At 38.0% G+C, this 19,235-nt stretch overlaps 1 protein-coding gene and 1 non-coding gene across 2 annotated transcripts; one reads left to right on the forward strand and one right to left on the reverse strand.

Annotated features, from left to right (window-relative positions):
• Window positions 1-501: 501 nt before the first annotated feature.
• On the reverse strand, window positions 502-18,740 carry LOC145997419 (heat shock protein 68-like). Its single transcript, XM_083134445.1, has 2 exons — window positions 18,392-18,740; window positions 502-4,274 (listed from the first exon to the last, which is right to left on the reverse strand). Exons 1-2 carry the CDS (start codon window positions 18,563-18,565, stop codon window positions 2,571-2,573), a joined length of 1,878 nt encoding a protein of 625 aa, XP_082990571.1. The 5' UTR covers window positions 18,566-18,740; the 3' UTR covers window positions 502-2,570.
• On the forward strand, window positions 11,266-11,473 carry LOC145997733 (small nucleolar RNA U3). The gene has a single exon (XR_014443128.1). It is a non-coding gene; the product is annotated as a small nucleolar RNA U3 (small nucleolar RNA).
• Window positions 18,741-19,235: the final 495 nt, after the last annotated feature.

A 19,235-nucleotide genomic window follows, 5' to 3' on the forward strand; every position in this document is an offset into this window, starting at 1 on the left:
AGAATACGTTGGTTTTCCACGTTTTAAACACTTGTTTTTCAAAACAGAATTGACATAACATTTGCAAATGTTCTTATACATACATTTCCACACATCAGAACAACCAACAACTTGCTGGCTTTCTACCTCCGGGATTTCAAACAAATGAACAACAAGTTCCCTTGTCACGTGACCAAGCCTGTAACTTTGCGTGCTCTGCCATGTGGCCTTGATTCCTCGTGAACTTAGTGCTTTCGAACTACACTAGGTGACGTCACTTCCGTGAAGCCCATACTTCAAGTCTGCACTTCGTACCTTTCGGACACAGCCTGAGTGTCACGGCTCTCTAGATCCGAAGACTACTGTGACTTCAACCATGAACCTTGTTGTTTAGTATTTAATATCCGTCTTAGGATAAAGATAAAAACATAATTAGCAGAGCATACTTCGCAGCAAAGTTAACATTCATATAATTTACTTCCTAAATATTATATACAATAAATAGTGCAGTACTATATAAATTGAATGAACGTCACCTTATTTGTCAAGTTATGCAAATAAGAAAACATTACTTGGCTGTCCCGTATTTGAGAATTTCAGTTTTCCTGGTTGCATCCATGTTTCATCAACTCATCAACTTTTCTGTCACCGGTGACTGTCTATTGTAGGGGAGATATTAGTTCCAGTTCTGCTTTCCCACTTTTCGCCTGTCGTTGAAGGAAAATTGTAATAAGTATAAAACAGGTTGCAAATGCTGTAACAAAGAATTTTCAACAGCACATGGCGGTCCAACGTTGTCATGCAGCATACTCTATGTATGGAGCACAACCATGACACAGTATCTTCTTTTTGAGTTTTTGTTGTAAGTCCACTTTATGTACAGATAGGCTAAAGGACCTGCAGTTTAAAGTGGAATCCAAACCACTGTGCAATGTGCCTTCACTGGGCATCGAACCCGAGACCTCTTGATTAAAGGGCGATGATGTTACCACTACGCCATCGGGTTCGAATCCCGGCCTGGGTATAGGTGTTCTTTGTAAGTGTTCCTTCATTTACTCCATCATACCATCACTCATCCTCGTATTCGCGATTAGCCGAAAGTTACAAAATGCGAAGTAAAATACACCAAATTCATCAATCAATCGGGGTGGCACCACAGTATTTTTATCTACAGCACCTATTGGCAGTTTTTCATACGAAAGAACTGTTATAAAGATTAAAATGTAAGTAGAAATGCTTATTACGGTTATGTACTGTGTTTTTGCAATGTTATTCCTTATTTTCAACTTGTGATTTCGATTTTCTCTCTCATGTTCATCCTGACCACCTGGCTACCCTGCGTTTGGTTATATTCAAATACTTAATATAGTACAGTGTTGTATTACATGGTTCCAATAATGTCTATATCTAAAGTCTACATCTACAAATAGAACAATAATGCAAGGCAATAACAGTTAGTATTTAACTGGATAATTGAAAATCTACTAATTATACTAGGACTGGAACATAAATAGAACAAATATTGGAACATAAAAATAGAACATACGTATTGGTTAGTGACAACATATCTTGAATGCTTCTGAGATAAATTTTTAAAGCTTTTATGAGCACCATGTACGTACACTCACATGCGTTCAGTTACCTTACAATGTTTCTGGCATATAGCAAAATTTAGTACATACAATAAATGATCTGAGAATATAATAGTTTTCTCCAGCTAAATGCAACGAAAAGCTTTCCTGATATAAAATATTCAATTCATTGATTTGATGGCATGTGTTGAATTGGTTTGGAAGGCTCATACTTTCTTTTGGCTGTTGTTTGTGTGTGAGAGAGAGAGAACAATGCAGTGTTCTCATGCACTTATAGTGGTCGGAAACGTCTGGATTGTATTACTTTTTGTTGCAGGCAGATTTTCATTAACAAGATGCAAGGTTTTTTGAGTTCCTCTATTGATTTTCTCTAATGCGAGTTAATGATATCGCGTAGCACCACTTTCCAGTCTTAATATAGTGTTCATGTTGCCAATAAAAGTCCCTATATTGAACTTCTTCTTGCTTCTAAAAAAGTCGTGTATTTCCATTGACGCCATTTCTTGTGAAGCAATATCTGTTCATTATCCATGATTGACCTACCTGTATACGTTGATCTTGTTTGTTTAGTATGCGGTTTGGAGTTACCCTCAACGTAGGTACATATAGATAGGTCAATAACAACAAAAATTCAGAAAACACAAAGTACATACATGATGGATTTAGCTGCAGGAAAGTTCCCTCACTTCGTAATATTTAAAAATGTTACTGGTCAGTAAACACAGCACAGATCAATACAAAAGTAGTATCTGAATGATAAAGCAAATCCCTAGTTTCCCTAAAGTACTGATCATGCAACCACAAGAAACGATGGCGCGCCATCAATAGATATTGTTAGAAACTAATATGAAATGTCTTACAAATACCTCTGTGTAAAGTGTTTCAAAAAATTGTATCATGATGGAATGATAAGCTTAGTTCTTCAATTTGGTTTGAATGTTTAGCTTAATCTTGAATTATATGTTGTCCAAATGTTTGCCTTGCTTCAAATCAGTCAACTTAGTCCACTTCTTCAACCGTAGGACCTTTAGCGCCTCCGGAACCTTGGTGCAACTTCATCATTACAGGACCACACTCCTTTTGTATATCTTTCAGCTTTTCTTCATACTCGTCTTTTTCGGCCAGGGTGTTCTTGTCTAGCCAGGCAAGTACTTCGCTGCATTTGCTCTGCACTTTCTCTTTCTCTCCGTCTGTGAGTTTACCTCCTGCGTCTTCAGTTGCCTGCTTAACGCTAAACAGATAAGTTTCTAGTTGATTTCTAGCTGTGACTCTCTCTCGTTGTTTCTCATCCTCCTCCCTATACTTATCAGCCTCCTTCAGCATCCTGTCTATCTCTTCTTTTGATAGTCGTCCCTTATCGTTCTTAATTGTGATCTTCTCTGACTTTCCTGTACTTGATTCCTTTGCCGACACGTTCAGTATTCCGTTAGCATCTATGTCGAAGGTGACCTCGATCTTTGGAACACCACGTGGCGCTGGAGGAATACCTGTGAGGTTGAACGTACCCAACAAATTGTTGTCACGTGTCATAGCTCTCTCGCCTTCGTAGACTTGAATTGTGACGGCTGATTGGTTGTCCGAGTAGGTTGTGAACGTTTGCTGCTGCTTGCAAGGAATACGTGAATTCCTTTCGACTAGTTTGGTCATCACTCCGCCAGCAGTCTCTATACCAAGAGAGAGCGGAGCAACATCGACCAATAGGACGTCCTGAATCTCGCTGCTCTGATCACCACTCAAAATGGCCGCCTGGACTGCTGCGCCATATGCTACGGCTTCGTCTGGATTGATGGACAGGTTCAGGGCTTTCCCGCAGAAGAAATCCTGCAACATCTTCTGGATCTTTGGGATTCTGATAGATCCTCCAACCAGCACAACGTCGTGAATGTTGGACTTGTCCATTTTGGCATCGTTCAGAGCTCGTTCGACAGGTTGCAGTGTAGATCGGAACAAATCCATGCAGAGTTCTTCAAATCTGGCGCGAGTTATCTTGGAGTAGAAGTCGACGCCTTCGTGCAGAGCATCGATCTCCAAACTGGCTTCAGTGCTGCTAGACAATGTACGTTTCGCTCTCTCGCAGGCGGTTCTTAAGCGACGCAAAGCTCGTGTATTTCCTCGAAGATCTTTCTTGAATTTGCGTTGAAAGTCTTCAGAGAAGTGGTTCACGAGACGATTGTCAAAGTCCTCACCTCCAAGATGAGTATCTCCGGCTGTGGACTTCACCTCGAACAAAGACCCTTCGTCAATCGATAGTATCGAAACATCAAAGGTGCCTCCTCCAAGGTCAAAGATCAGCACATTCTTCTCTCCTTTAAGATTCTTATCCAAACCGTAGGCAAGAGCAGCGGCTGTAGGTTCGTTGATGATCCTTAGCACATTGAGACCAGAAATAACCCCTGCGTCCTTCGTGGCTTGGCGTTGTGAGTCATTAAAGTAAGCAGGAACTGTGATTACAGCATCGCTTACTTTCTGCCCCAAGTAACTCTCCGCAATCTCCTTCATCTTGGTAAGGACCATGGAGCTCACCTCTTCAGGGGCGAACTTCTTCATCTCACCTTTGTACTCCACCTGGATTTTCGGCTTTCCGCCTTCGTCGACCACCGTGAATGGCCAGTGTTTCAAGTCATCTTGTATTTTGGGATCGTCATAACGTCGTCCAATGAGGCGTTTGGCATCGAACACCGTGTTCTTTGGATTCATAGCGACCTGGAATTAAACGAAATGTTCATAGTTTAGTACCTTCAGTTTCAGAACTATCCTAATACACAATCACATAAAGCTCTCTTGGTTTCTGGTACCAGAAAATCGAACATCGAATCGCAGATTAAATACAAAGATTGAAGAAGTCTATCATTCCATGATTGATCAACTTGAAGCCACAACATACCAGACAACGCTAGTAATTTGTGCTTCATTATCAGTTCCAATTTATTTGGAATACAAAACACCGCCATCTATGCACTGCCCCTTACTGTCTTCAAGTAAGAGAAGTAGCTTCAATTGTAAACCCATGTTTTCCTCTCTGGAACTAAATGTCTGTTACATAAATATTACATTCATTCCTTTTATTAATAAATGTCAACCAGTGCCGTGCCCAGGATTTTCGAAAGTGTGGCGTTACGTATACTTTTTTTTAATTGTGCCTAGTGAACCCTCATTTTGCCAACTTTTCCTGCCTTTGACGCACTACCGGCTTCTGGCTATTCGCACATTCGAACGTGCACACCGAAATAAATCTGTAATGCAAATCATTATTATTATACTTATTTATTGAACGCTATGTCCTTCGAAACATCAAGTGTTCCCACGCCGCTCCACCAAGAGAGATGGTGGAGAAGTCTGCGATCCGTGATATCAACCCGCGTAGACCAGGCCGCGATCGGGGCTGGAACACAATGGTAGTTTCGCTCCCTATGAAGCTGTTGCAGCAGTCGCGTAGAGGGCGCTGATTGGATGTTTTGGCTTGAGCGCCGTGTGAGGGGAGGTTGCATCATTTAGGAAGGTTGTGAACGCAGCGATCTGTGTGCGAGCAAATGTAGTGTTGCAAACCCATTCCATTGGAGATCGTGTGACGCAGTCGATGCAACCCATACATCATCCCAAATTGAGGGATTCTTTTTATGAAAGGGAAATGTCGATGGTATATTGTCCCGAGCATAACAGGGGAAGAAAAGGAGGAGGGGGGAGGGCAACTAAAACCAAAACGGGTGTTTTAAGCATGCCTTTGCTTCGTGCATCTTGGTGAAAATAAACGGCCTCTGTGGCACAGTAACCGAATTATCAACCCGCGGGGAGGGAGCGTGCATCAAATGGTCAGTTGTTTTGCATTGTGTAGCTGTTACTGCGTTACAAAATTATTTAACGCTGTCAAAAGGTCGTTCCTGTTTCAGTGCAAAGTGTTTGATTTCAAGATGAATAGAAAAACTGTACATAGCGAAAGCAGACTTAACGTTATTGAATTTTTGAAGGGAAGTTAGCTACAAAGCCTGTACCAACTGCAGTAATATATGGATACGGCGGAAGAGAAGGAAAATTCTGAAGTACGATTACGAAGCAGGGCAGTGTGAACTTAGTGAGTACTGTTATTTGCTTTAACATTTATTATTCTCTTGATTTCGCTTGATTTGCTTGATTTGATCAGTATGTCATTAGAAATAAACAACGGATTGATAGATTACAACTGATTTCCTCCATGTGGTAGTTGGATCGGCCAATGTTATTATTCTCCTTGTTCATTAATATCAGCAGAGCCGGGGAGAAAGTTTTTACGAAATATTTTGCAAATCGACAATAGTATTGATATTGTAGATTGGTATTTCTATGTTTTGAGTGATTTTGTCAGGTTATCGAATGCTGAATTACACTCTGCACATTAACATCGCTCTTCTCGAGAATGGCTGGATAATTTCCGAAATATTTGAAACTTGTAAAAGAATTCGTGTTAAAAAAATAATCAAATACGTATAACTCTGTCATAGCCCCATTTTCAGTGAAAGGTGATCAAAACTTGGGTTGCCAATATATTAAGCTTCATTATGTACGCAAAAACGAGTGTGGGTATTTCACAGGGGTGGTATAACACTTCTGGACGATAGACTGAAGTGCACACCCATAGAGCCAGACCACGAGCCGCCACTGCTTTGACGTTCTTTTTTTTAGGAATACCGAACAAAAGAGGGACCCACAACTACCTCCCACACCTGCCAACTGTAATCAGAAGTATAATCGTGATTAAAGTTTCAGACATTTAATGGCTCGAGTGTAAGACTTGTAATGCTTGAAAATGGAAGAATGCTTCCAGTATCAGTTATAATTAATACTGTTTGTGCACGTGTGTTCTTAAAATACTTGCACGTAGAATTTAAGGTGAAAAGATTATCCGGAATTTGATCTTTACATCTTCTTTAGTTATGTCGTTATCACATGTTATAACACCTATTATATGTACTTTTTGGAGTAGAGCCAGAACTACAGTCCAGCCAAGGGAAACGAAACTAGCTGGAAAGTGCGATTCCAAACGCGAGAGGGGAAGCAGGTAGGACCCTCATCAAACTACCCTGTGGCATTTTGCTTACATGGGTTTGCTTGTTGTGTTTATTACTGCTTGCTGTGTTGTGTTTGTCTCTTACAACTCGTAACAAACAGTTTCTCCACGTATTTTGGCGGATGTTAGTACAATTGAAACTTCATTGTTGTTTCCACAGCAGACCATTTTCACCGAACCCGCTTCCTGGCCCAAGTGCCGTCACCCTTATTTTGCCAATGAACACGTCCAGTTGGCGCATGCGCTTCCGTCTATGGTCTCAGCTAAGGTAGCCAGACAGTACACACGCGCTTGTGCGCAGGCGTACCGAGATAAAGAGAGAGAAGGATGATAAAGAATCAGAGAAAGATATAAACATGAGAGAGCACGGAAAAGAGAAAGAGATCAAAATTAGAGAGAGAAAAGAAAGGGAAAGAAAGAATCAGAGAAAGGTATAAAAGAAATAAAGAGAGAAGGGAACAGAAAACATCAGAGAAAGGTGCAAGGAATGATATATATATATATATATATATATATATATAGAGAGAGAGAGAGAGAGAGAGAGAAAGGAACCAGATAAAGAATGAGGCACAGAGAGAGAGAGAGAGAGAGAGAAACGAGAGATAGAAATAAAGAGAGAGAAAGTGGTTTTAACATAGAAAGGAGGGGCTTCCGCATAATTATTTTTTTTCGAAAAAGGAGAATCTAAAAATTTACTGTAATTTATATCATCAATTTAATTTCTATAATAACGGAACAATTTTTATCATTTTTGTATTTTGAAAGGAACGATGCCAAATCCCAAGATGGGGGAACAATTTCAAGAACATATACACGGAGGACCAGGGTTCGATTCCCGGGATGGGTGACCTAAGGTCGGAATTTTTCCGAATTTTTCCGGCCTTGTCCCCGCATAAAGCGGCTCTGAGGCTCACACAGCCTCAAATCAATGGTTACCTGGGGGCAACCCTGGGGCGGGAGGGGCAAAGGCGGACGGAGCGTGATGCTGATCTCATCACCTCCAAAATAGTCGAGATCGATAATGTTTTGGGCCCTAGCCCCACATCTCCTAAATGTGACATAGTTCATTTCAAGTTACGAAAGAGTTTATTTGTATTCTTAATAACAGGAATGAAGTTCATTTCGTTAGCATTCGAACCGAATAGCCTGAGAAAAACTGCATAACATCGAAAAGAAATTAGTGTAAAATACAGAAATTACGTTACTTTCATATTCTACCATATAATCTAAAGAATAAATGGTTACATAATTTCCAAAATTACAAAAATGATAGTTTTATGTGCAGGCCCGTAGCTAGAGGCGGCCAAGGGGGCAACTGCCTCCCTTAGAGCCTGCTTTGCCCCCTTCTTGGTGAAAAATACAGAACACATTCCTACCTGGAATTCTCACTAAATCTTTACAATTATATCATTTATTTATTTATTATTAAACACAACAGGCGAATGCCCAATTACAGTGTTCTACATTTCTTGCTTTGAGTTTGTAAATTTACAGTTTGATAAGAAATATTATTGTGCAGAAATGTAAATAAACATAAAACATGTCAACGCTAAATTATATGTGTATGCAACAGTTAACAAGCCAAGTTATAATAATACATGTTAATTGAAGAGAGTGGAATAAAATATCTAAAATTATATTATATTATATTATAACTATTATCTACAAAAATAGCCTACATGAATACAAGATTTCAATTATTAAGTACAATACACAACGTATTTATCTTTACACTCAGTATTTCAGATCAAAGTGTACCACCATGTACAATATATATATATATATATATATATATATATATATATATATATATATATATATGAGATACTAATATATTATAAATTACATAAAATATGAAAATAAAATAAGCACAGTATAAATCAAGGATAGAAGTTATTTACCTTAAAGAAATATATTAATTATGTGTGTAATAAATGACCTGTAATAATTGACACTATAGAAAGTATGTACATATATGTAATTGAGTATAAACTACGGAAGAAATATATATTTACAAAAATTGCGTTTATGTTTACATTGTTGACATTTATTCTTCCATTCCTTGAATATCTTACTCTAGCAACATAACAAAGACACTTATTGATTTTGTGATTTATTAGGGTGTATGGGAATCCGTATAATGTCGTATCAGGATTGGGGGGGGGGGATTCCCTTCCAAATTCAGACTTCGGGAAATGATTTCGCAATTTTCAGTATCTAGAACAGTTGTAACATTTTGAGTAGGCTTGTATTAAAGGTACCTAATGTGTTCGGATGTTTTTCTTGGATGTGTTGCTATGAACTTGGAACTGCTTAAATTTTTATTTCCCAAGTCTACCATTTGGTAATAGTGATTCATGTGGTAAAGAGAGGGAGTGGATATTTGATTTTTCTTACTTAGCGTTGCTTTTCTGCCACTTCTAGCTTCGCAACAATGAGTGATGACGTGAAATTGAAGAAGAGACACTCGTAAACAGTGCCGCAACTGCAGAGGGCATTGCCCCCCCCCCCTCCCGCTCCGACATTGGACGGAAGTCCATTCTAGGGGAAGCAAACATTGAAGTTTTGAACACAAGACTAGGAGAATCTAAGAATAGCAGGACAATTGGATACTCATGATGGAATTAGTTTTCACGTGTTCCTTGCATTTTTCTTCCAGACGGCCAAAGGCACTTTCAAATTTTATACAAATAAAAATACATTTCGTAAAATTTTCTTGATCGCTTCGCTCGCAATGTCTGCTTTTCTAATAGTCCAAGTTCAGAGCCACAGCTATGGGGCGGCGGGAGTCGGCCCTGGGAGCCAAACTATCCATAGGCTATGAAAAAAAAATGTTAAAGAGAATGCCATGGCGCCCCGTAAAATTATTTGCACCCTATTAAAACAATTTCTTTCTATGAAACTTAATATGAAATATTAATGATGACACTATAATCCAAGAAGTCATTGATCAATCAAGATATTCCTATTTGTTTGTCAGGTGTCAAAACATGTATTTCAACTATAATATAATACAATTCACACAATATTTTGCAAAATGGTTAACGCAACCAGTAGGCAAACATTGTCTGTAGTGATGCAAGAGTCTCCCCTTTGAAGGAAATAGAGTTCGTGGTGGACTAAGGGACCCATGTTTTAGTGTTTTGGCAAGTACAAAAAATGTATTACAAATTTTTACACAATTCATCAAAGTGTAGATAATATGTAACCATTATTATTTAATTAATTCGATTTTTCTTGCATGACACAACACAATGGTGTTGTTGGATTCGCGTTAGATTCCTTTGTGCATAAAAATCTTGCATGCTGGAACGTAGAGGGAATCATTATGAAGCATGATTTATAATGGGCTCCCGTAATCAGTTCTGCAGAGAAGCCCAAAGCTGTTGGTACATGTTAATCGTCTATTAACATTATCGACCTGTAAATATCAAGTAGATACAGTCCCTATGAGCCTATTTATGTTAAACTTTATATTCTTTGGCAATCTGGAAAGGTCATTATCGAAATATTGCTATTTGATATTGCTCGAAGTTTTTTTTTTTTTGTTCGTTGGAGTTTCAAGATATCATCCCTTTTCTGTTACTATCTCTTTTGGGGGAGGGGGAAGTGCCTCTGTGTACCCTGTTATATCTGCCAATGCGACACAATATATTAAAAATTTGCCCCATCTTTATGAGTAATATTTCCTCCATAAATTTTAAAACCTTTTCTTGAACGAGGTGAGCAAAAGTTAATAACAAAATGCAATAACTATGAATTTCAATACATTAACTGTATGCAGTGGCGTGCCCAGGATTTTGGAAAGGGAGGGGTTATGTACACTTTTTCTGGTAGTCATCCCTCATTTCGCCATCTTTTACTACCTTTGACGTTCTTTCTTTTTAGGAATACTACTAGGCCAAAGGGGGCGAGGGTTATAACCCCCACCAATCCCCCCCTTGAGCACGCCACTGACTGTATGAAATGTAAAGAAAATAATGGAAATCAGTTGGCTGGATATTCAATCATCTGGTGGATCGCGTAGCAAATAATAATAATAACATTAATAATAATAAATTTGGAATTGAATTTGTTTATCGTTATTCGTTTATAAGATTCATTATTGTAAAATAACAATTATAACCGTAGTAATAATTATTATTATTGTAATATTAATCAAGTTTTATCACCGACCTGACCCCGCCCCCTACAAAACTTTCTGGCGACGAAACAACGACCATGGGTATCCATAATCACTTGCTTTCGTAACTGCCGTAACTGTAATCAAAGTCGTTGATATTTGTTCATTGTTAAAGGAGAGATAATTCGCGCGGTACAAGCTTATTTGGAACCGTCAGCTTTAACTGGTCTGACACAAGACTCTGACACCATCATCCACAACAGCAAAACAATAACTTAAAATATGACCGCTAGATGGCAGAGTTTAAAACTGGTATACATCTATAAATGAGAAAGTTACAGAACGTTTACTGTAAGCAAATAATATCTGTGTTTCCACAACTATTTTATAATAATGTTTAATGCATAAAATGTGAATAGTATGTGCACATTTGTGAGTGTGTAATAGTGTATATTCAATAATTTGTACATTCTCACTGATGATTACTTTAGACATGATGAATAAGTACAAATTTTGTGTGTTCGAAATTTAAGATCATACTTCACAGGATCATTTCTGTAGTATGATTGGTTTACGTTGATCCCGAAACACGGAATCGACTCAACCACGATGAAGACACATAGCGCCTTCCTCTGAGCGTGAAGCGGATGAGGAGGTTGCTTGTGCTTTCTCCTGATCATTGATGATCGCACCCGCTCTCTTCGGAGGGTGGGAGGAGGAAGGCGCAATCTGAGTGGTTTTCTAAATAAATTAACAAAATGTAACCAACGAATATTAGGATTTAGGCAAAAAAAAAAAAGGTGAATTAAAATAATTTATAAATGAATTATCAAAAATTTACCTTCATAAACTTAAATAAAGTGTTAATTTTAAAATACGAACGTTTCTGAGGCTGAATCTGCTACCCTGGAGACGGAGGCAGATTCAGCCTCCGAAACGTTGGTATTTTAAAATTAACATAGTGGTTAAAAGTCCAAAAAGTAAGAATGAATAAATCAGCACTGATGAGCTACAAATAAGAATTAAATAAAGTGCATGTTCATTGATTCTATCTTTGTTAAAAGTGGAATTTGATAGTTTAATTAACATAATACACGAATCACAGTGTATGTTCATATTGTGCCTTTAATTACACATGGGGCCCATATGCGGAGTGTTTAGCACATCACGTTGCATGGGTGTGGGTGTGCGTGTCCCTCACAAATAGTAGAATGTGTATTTTACACTGAATTTTTTCGATTTAACGCATTTTTTACTTCGTTATTTCCATTATTAACAATAAAAAATAACATTTATGATTTTCTTAGAAAGAGAGAGAGAGAGAGAGTGATACGAAACCAACTGTTTGAGGGGGTTCCTTTAGCTAGAGGCCCTTATCACCGCCCTACGTCAACACCCTGTGTTGATTTTGTGCAATTTAAATTACGATCGAACTTGGTTTAACGTCAGATAACTCTGGAATTCAAGGAACGTCCCCTTGTATAAACCATGCGCGTGCAGTATTTCACTTCTTGGAACTGGCTCGATCTCTACGAAGTTCTTCCGTGGGACGATTAATGCTGCCCTAAATTTGGTTTCCTGCTATATATATATACACGTGTTACTGATACGAGTAATATCGTTGTTTTGGAAAAGTTTCCGCTGCACATTAGTCTCGCACGATCTCCCTTCTAGTTTAAGTTGAGACAAGTCAAATACTGTGTGGGAGGTGTGTTTTACTTCGATGCCAGAACTGTAGTTAAATATAGACATCGCTTCCCCCGACCACTTGCATAAGTGAAGCTTTCCGATTCATGTGAAACCTGTATTCGTACGACCCACATTCTGGGTTTTCCCAGGTTCCCTTTGGATAGGCATATCTTCTACCATACTAATGTTGCCCCCTCATAAAACACTCATTCAATCTAAAGTTATCATGTTCCTGAAATGTGCTTCTAATAATTAACATAAATTAGCATGGCTCAAAACGAGAAAAACATGTGTGAAATGTATAATTTAAAGTTGATATTCATTTCACAGGGACCGGCCTCCGTGGCGGAGTGGTTATCACACGGCACTACGATGCCAGAGGTCTCGGGTTCGAATCCCGGCCTGGACATGGGTGTTCTTTGTGAGTGTCCCTTCATCATTTCATCGTATCCTCACTCATCCTCATTTTCGCGATTAGCCAAAAGTGGCAGAAAACCGAAGTAAAATACAACGAAGTCAATCAATTTTACAGGGTCCCCCTTGCCCCCTCATGCTTCTGCACAAAGAAGCACTATTGTTTAAAATTCTTCGATTTTCTGCCACTTTTGGATCATCGCGACGATGAGAATGACTGATGACATGATGAAATTTGTGAAGGAACGCTCACATGAAACATCCTTGCCCAAGACGGGATTCAAGCCCGGGAACCCTGGTGTCTTCGAGTACTATGTGCTTATTTCAGTGTTTGTTGAAATCTTTTCCAGAAAGTGATTACAAGTGGATAAAATCATATGCATGCTGGACACATTTTATTATGCTCGATAATTGATTGATTTGGTGTTTTAAGTGCACTTTATGCACAGTAAGGCTAATCGGGACTGGACCTACAGTTTAAAGTGGGATCCGAACCACTATGTTCCTCCACCGGGTATCGAACGCGGGACCCCTTGAATACAAGGCGACGACGCTACCACTGCGCCATCGGGGACGCACTATTATTATGCTCAATAAGTTCCTAAATACACACATTTTGTGCTAGTCGCGTACTTCACCACAATTTTTTTCTCTGAAGCCGCGAAAAATACTGTCAGAAGTCGTAAATTCTTCACGTTTCTTCACCTTTTTAATGAATCTTACATGAAATAAAGAAACATTTTACCATATTTTTCTACAGTACAAATTTCACTATGTTATTTTAAATTTCTATTTATATATTTGAATCAGTCTTCATTAATAATTGAGCGGGTCGGGAGTAAATCTTGATAACCGACAAAAATACAAAACCGAGAAAAACACAAGTGAAAGTTCGTCCATTACATTGTGGCATATGGGTTACCCAGATGTTCCCGTGCTTTTCTGTCTATCAGCGGCTACTGAAGGAACTTCATTCCCAATGGCGCACGCAGGAATTTTCTATGGCGGGGTTCAACGAAATGAAAAATATGAGAAATAAAAAAAAAAGAAGGAAACAACTGGCGTGGTTCTTATTCTCAAGCAACTACTTTGATGCGGGATGAATTGAAGGTCTTACAAAAGGGTGCAACGATTTATAAATGCTGCGGTGCCGTTCCAAATAGTTATTCCTGTTATTTGAAAATGATACAAAGATGAGAAAAAAACACTAAGTTGCTGACCAAGGCAGATTTATTAAGAAATAAAAACACTTAACAAGTAACGTTTTAACCCTGTATCAGGGCCTTCCTACTGCCTTGGTCAGCAACATAGTATTTTTAATATGGAAACAAGGCTTAAAGATGAGAAGTTTTCCATAATAAAATTGTTAGAAAAAAGTAATTTTCTGTATAACATGATGGCTCAAGGAGATGTTTGACCCCATAAGCAGGGTGCGAAATCCTGTTGGGGACGGGGGGGATTTCCCCCACCAAAAAATTCCGAGGGGGAGAGTTTATGTTACAACAAACAAAAGAAAAGCAATTACTTTTAATTTCAAATATACTGTACTAAGAATAATATCGAAAACATACACAAATTTGTGTAGTTGTGAGTGTTCAATGCTTTTTCTATCTCTCATGAGATCATTAACAAATCTATATCAATACGCACAATAAAAGTAAAACAAGAATGCAAGAAAATAATAACTATGAAATCTGATTGATTTATATTAACATAAAGCAAAAACTAAATAAGAACTTACACATAATAAAACATTCAACTATTTCATAATTTATTAACATCTTTAACCAGTTAGTAAAGGAAGTAGTTTGCTACTTTATAATATCCGATATACTATATAAAAGTGACAATTTTTTGTGTAATTAATAATAATAATATATTTTAATTTAGTAATTTATTTTAGTAATTTATTTGTACTTTTAATAACATTATAAATATGCATATCGTATATGAGGAGAAGGGGAGGGGGTTGTAGATTAATATATTTCTTCCCCACCCCACCAGTCTAAAATGATTTCGCACCCTGCCCGTAACACCACATCTTCATTCACTATTGTACAGCAACTGGAGACTGTGCAGTAACTTCATCCAATTTGAACAGAGTGTGGGTTATGAAGTTCTTTAATTGTCAATATCGTCATTTTATTTTTACAGAATCTCAGTCTCGCCTCGATTTATAAACATTCGTCTCGGTCTAGTGACACTGCGCAAACTTTCACAGCGTATACAAGTACTCAAGACAAACAGCGTTTATCTATTGTTTCGACGCTACGAACCCTAAAAACATTGAATTTTATCCTGAATGTATACTACCTTGCAGCACGGCACCTGCTAATAGACTGATTTTGCAATTACCGTGTACAGAAAAAGGTGATCACTTGGTATGTCTGAATGCGTAAAGTAATTTTGGTTTAGGTGAAGTTTTCAAAAATCCTATCATTATCAGCAGCAGTAGTAGTAGGGTTACTAACGGCGATTGATAATTGTTAATTGATTTGCTTTATTTTACTTCGCCTTTTGTGCCACTTTTGGCTAATTTGTGAAGATGGGGATGAGTGATGATATGATGAAATTGATGAATGGACACTCACAAACATCCATGCCCAGGCCAGGATTCGAACCCGGGACCCCTGGCGTCGTTGTGCGATGTACTAACCACGGGGGGCGGCTATTAACGGCGAATAAAGGAAAACATTAAAGCAATTATTAAACCAATAAATCAATATTTTTCACTAATCTTTTATCGGAGAAATCATTGTTTCACTCCTGGATCTGTTGTCCTTTCATTTTTCACAAATTCTTATCTGGAAAGCTGATTTTTTTTTTATGGAAGTAGTTGAACTTCGAAACAGTTTTTCTTGTACAAGCATTTAGTGTGTGAATCATAGGCGCAACTTGTTCAGCAGAATCCAATTTTGGGCATAACTTTTGGGGAGGGGGTGGAAGGCAGAATCAAAACGTTTTCTATCCCATACAAACAGCATCCAAGACTGTTGTTCTAAATGTTACATTGGCGAAATCATTAAAACTACTCATTACTTTGATCCTCACGTTCGAGAATGTTAACAAAAGTAGGCCTACCATCAACTTGTAAATTTTAATAAACCTGAAAAGTGCCACCCTTGCCCCCACCAAGTTACGTCTATGGTATGGATAACGAAATACAAAAGACAAACCCTTCCAATAAATTCGTACCTTTTTCCACCTTTCTTAGCCTATAATAGCAAGCAAGTAGATTCATTGGTGGTCAGAAATTTTTGTAGACGAGGCCAGGTCTTTGTTGTAAAGTTTAATGACAATAACAACAATAATAACTAAATAACAATAATTGTTACAAACTAATAATTATATTGTTTTATTTTTCTAATTGTTATTATATCCTCGTGGAGGATATACACTCGATACGCCAGAGAAGTGTAAATTCGGCACAACTGTTGTTCATCATCATACCCATAATATACTAAAATGTATAGTTATTAATTTTCTGATATTAACTTTAACGCAAATCGTTCAAGGAAAAGCTTTAAAAGTTGAGGGTGGGGAGGCTCTTAGTCATGACTCCTAAAATAAAGATCTCATTTTTGAAATTCTGAAAAACTAGTGGATCTATTTGTTCCTTGTATTCAGTGGCGTGCCCAAGGGGGGGGTTGTGGGGCTTATAACCCCCCCCCCTTTGGTCCAGTATTTTAAAGAAAAAACTCAAAGGCAGGAAAATATGGCAAAATGAGAACTGACTACTTGAAACACATAACACATAACCCCTCCCTTTCGAAAATCCTGGGCACGCTACTGCTTGGATTAACTGGTAGAATCCTACACTTTGCACTCAATTTTTCCAGATAGAATGATGCAATACTGATTAAATGAATTCTGTTTTCGACTCTCAAAATAATAAGATTCTTCCTTTTGTTTTTTTTCTAATTTTAAAGCAACGGTGCGAATTTCCAGGAGGTTGGGCGACCGGGTTCGACATCTCCGAGTAAATCTATTGTCCATGCACTCAGAAGATATAAGATATTTATTTAAAATTCATAGCACAACAGGTAACGGCCATTTAAAGTGTAATATATTCCATACATGGTGTTTTTCTGAGTAAAAGTAAATTATAAATAGGTTATCCGTAAATAAAAATTCACAAATATCTCTTTACTTTGTAATTATGTTAAAATCTTCGCCACACATCAACAAACTTGCACAGCTTGTAGACAGCATAAAAGCAAATAACTTTCATTGACAACGTGTTTCTCTTTGAAGAGTCGGATGATGCTAACGCAACAAGCCCTCGAAATACATGTTAACCTGTAAATATGCAACCACGGACGGAATACAGATTCACAGTTGCCATTGGCAGGGATCGGCTTTACGATTCGACCGTGTTGTAGGACGACACTGATTGGTGACCCAGTGGCCAGGCACGTATAGAAATATATTTCGGGGAGGGGTCCGAACCAAGTGTCTCAAAATAATAATAACAACAATGAAATTAATATAATTATAATTGTATTAAATTAATTCAAATAGTATTAATTCAAATATTCAAACTAATTACTATTATATTTCTATTACATGAATAGGTAAAAAGACAGTACAAGGGTAGTGATATAACAGCACGTATTCATTATCTAGCTTACGTGTAGTTAAGGTCGGCAAATTTGTAAAAAAAACAAGAGCCGTGGCAAGGAAATTAATGTTAGATCCATTTGATGAAAGGTAAAGTTCCTGGTAATATTTTATGCATATTATTATAAGTAGTAATACAGTAAATCTTGCATAAATCATCTTTGGTACTGTCATTCAAAGTCGTATGATCCCAATATAATCCTTGACTTCCAATAAATTCGGCTAAAATAAATAACCCTCGATTAAACAACAAGTATATTTTCATTATTTAATTTCAGTAATTTTATTATTTCATTATTTAAGCTTTTATTAGTAGTAAGTCTTTCCGGGGGGCACAGGATCCCCTGGACCCGCTCTACGTACGTCCTTGCCACAGGCTGTTTAGAATGTCTGGCTTCATGATTAAGTACGTAAAAATTGAAGAATAAAACCAATGCCTCTTTCTAAAGGTTAGAAATGACAAGTTACTCTGTTGTAATTATAATTAAATAAAACATTTACACCACCATGGTAATATATTTGCAGTAGACTAGCAAACAATATCGTGCTCAACTTCATACGTCCATTTTTAGAGTATTCCTAGATTCAGTCTGTGAGGGGGAGTTGAAGTTGGTGTGGGTGGAATTCCAAGCAAAATTGTACATCTTGTTCCAATTCACATACGCGGGGAAAGAGGACTTTAAAAAAATATGTTCCTATCAATTTGCTGATGGATTTTTGTGCTAAGAACTTTAGCATAAAGGGTGGGGGGTATGTGTGTCATGGGCTTTGGAGGTGATGGAATTTCATTCTTAACAATCCAGCCCAATCGTTGGTGTTAATAAGGATATAAACACGAAATGTGCCATAAGTGATTATTTATGCGTGCAAATTAACCCAACCCCAAGTTTTGTATTCTAAGTTTTAAATTCGATTAAGTTACGTGTTCCTTACCTGACTTTTAGCAGAATCGCCAATAAGTCGTTCCGAGTCCGTAAAAGCCACATAGCTAGGCGTGGTTCTATTTCCTTGATCGTTTGCGATAATTTCCACCTTTCCGTGCTGCCAAACACCGACGCACGAATATGTTGTTCCCAGATCAATTCCAACTGCTGGTACTTTCGACATATTGCGAGCACTGAACTTGTCTTGCAGGGATCTTCAAATTTCGGCGCTCTGCGAGATCACTGAGAAGACGATGTCTCGTTCGCCACACGAAATATATATCGGCAGAACTTTAGATAGAAATCTTTGCTGCGGTAGGTGCTGCCATCTAGCATGATTTCTACGAAAGCTTAAAATAACAAATCTTTCGCGTTCGGAACGTGTAGGCCTAGTAATAAAAAAATAGATTTTTTTCAAAGACAAATGGGATTTTTAAGAAGAAAAAACGCACATTGTTTGTTATTGAGTTTAAGGTCACTGTATGTTATACTTTGGCTTCAACGACCTTCCATGTCGCAAGATGCACGCACGACAAGACGATTTCAATTGTGGGTTGGTTTGATATTTGCCATTGCATAATGAAGCAAACCGAGTTAAGAGCTTTGAGGCCAGCCATTCCAATGCTACAGCTGTTCGCGACGTTCTCCGGCTATAAATGGAATACCATCCAAGTTCCTCGGCTTGGTGTAGGTGTCTGAAGGAGCGCTATCATGGTTAGGCATGAGTCATTCTTGCTCACTTGCTATTGACACCTAAAAAACGAAACTTGTACATCAAGTTGTTGGCCCTGTCCTTTTTTTCTTTCACTCTGCCGAATTAGGGAAGTCGATTCGAAAGTCGAAGGACTGCCAAT

This window comes from Lepisma saccharinum, chromosome 13 (genome assembly GCF_977018435.1).
Source record: "Lepisma saccharinum chromosome 13, izLepSacc3.1, whole genome shotgun sequence".
NCBI lineage: Eukaryota > Metazoa > Arthropoda > Insecta > Zygentoma > Lepismatidae > Lepisma > Lepisma saccharinum.

Excerpts from the sequence above, each read along its gene's own strand:
- LOC145997419 (XM_083134445.1), bottom strand. The coding sequence starts at position 18,565 with ATGTCGAAAGTACCAGCAGTTGGAATTGATCTGGGAACAACATATTCG. Across the intron at positions 4,275-18,391 it reads GCGATTCTGCTAAAAGTCAG|GTCGCTATGAATCCAAAGAA; the intron begins GTAAGGAACACG and ends GTTTAATTCCAG.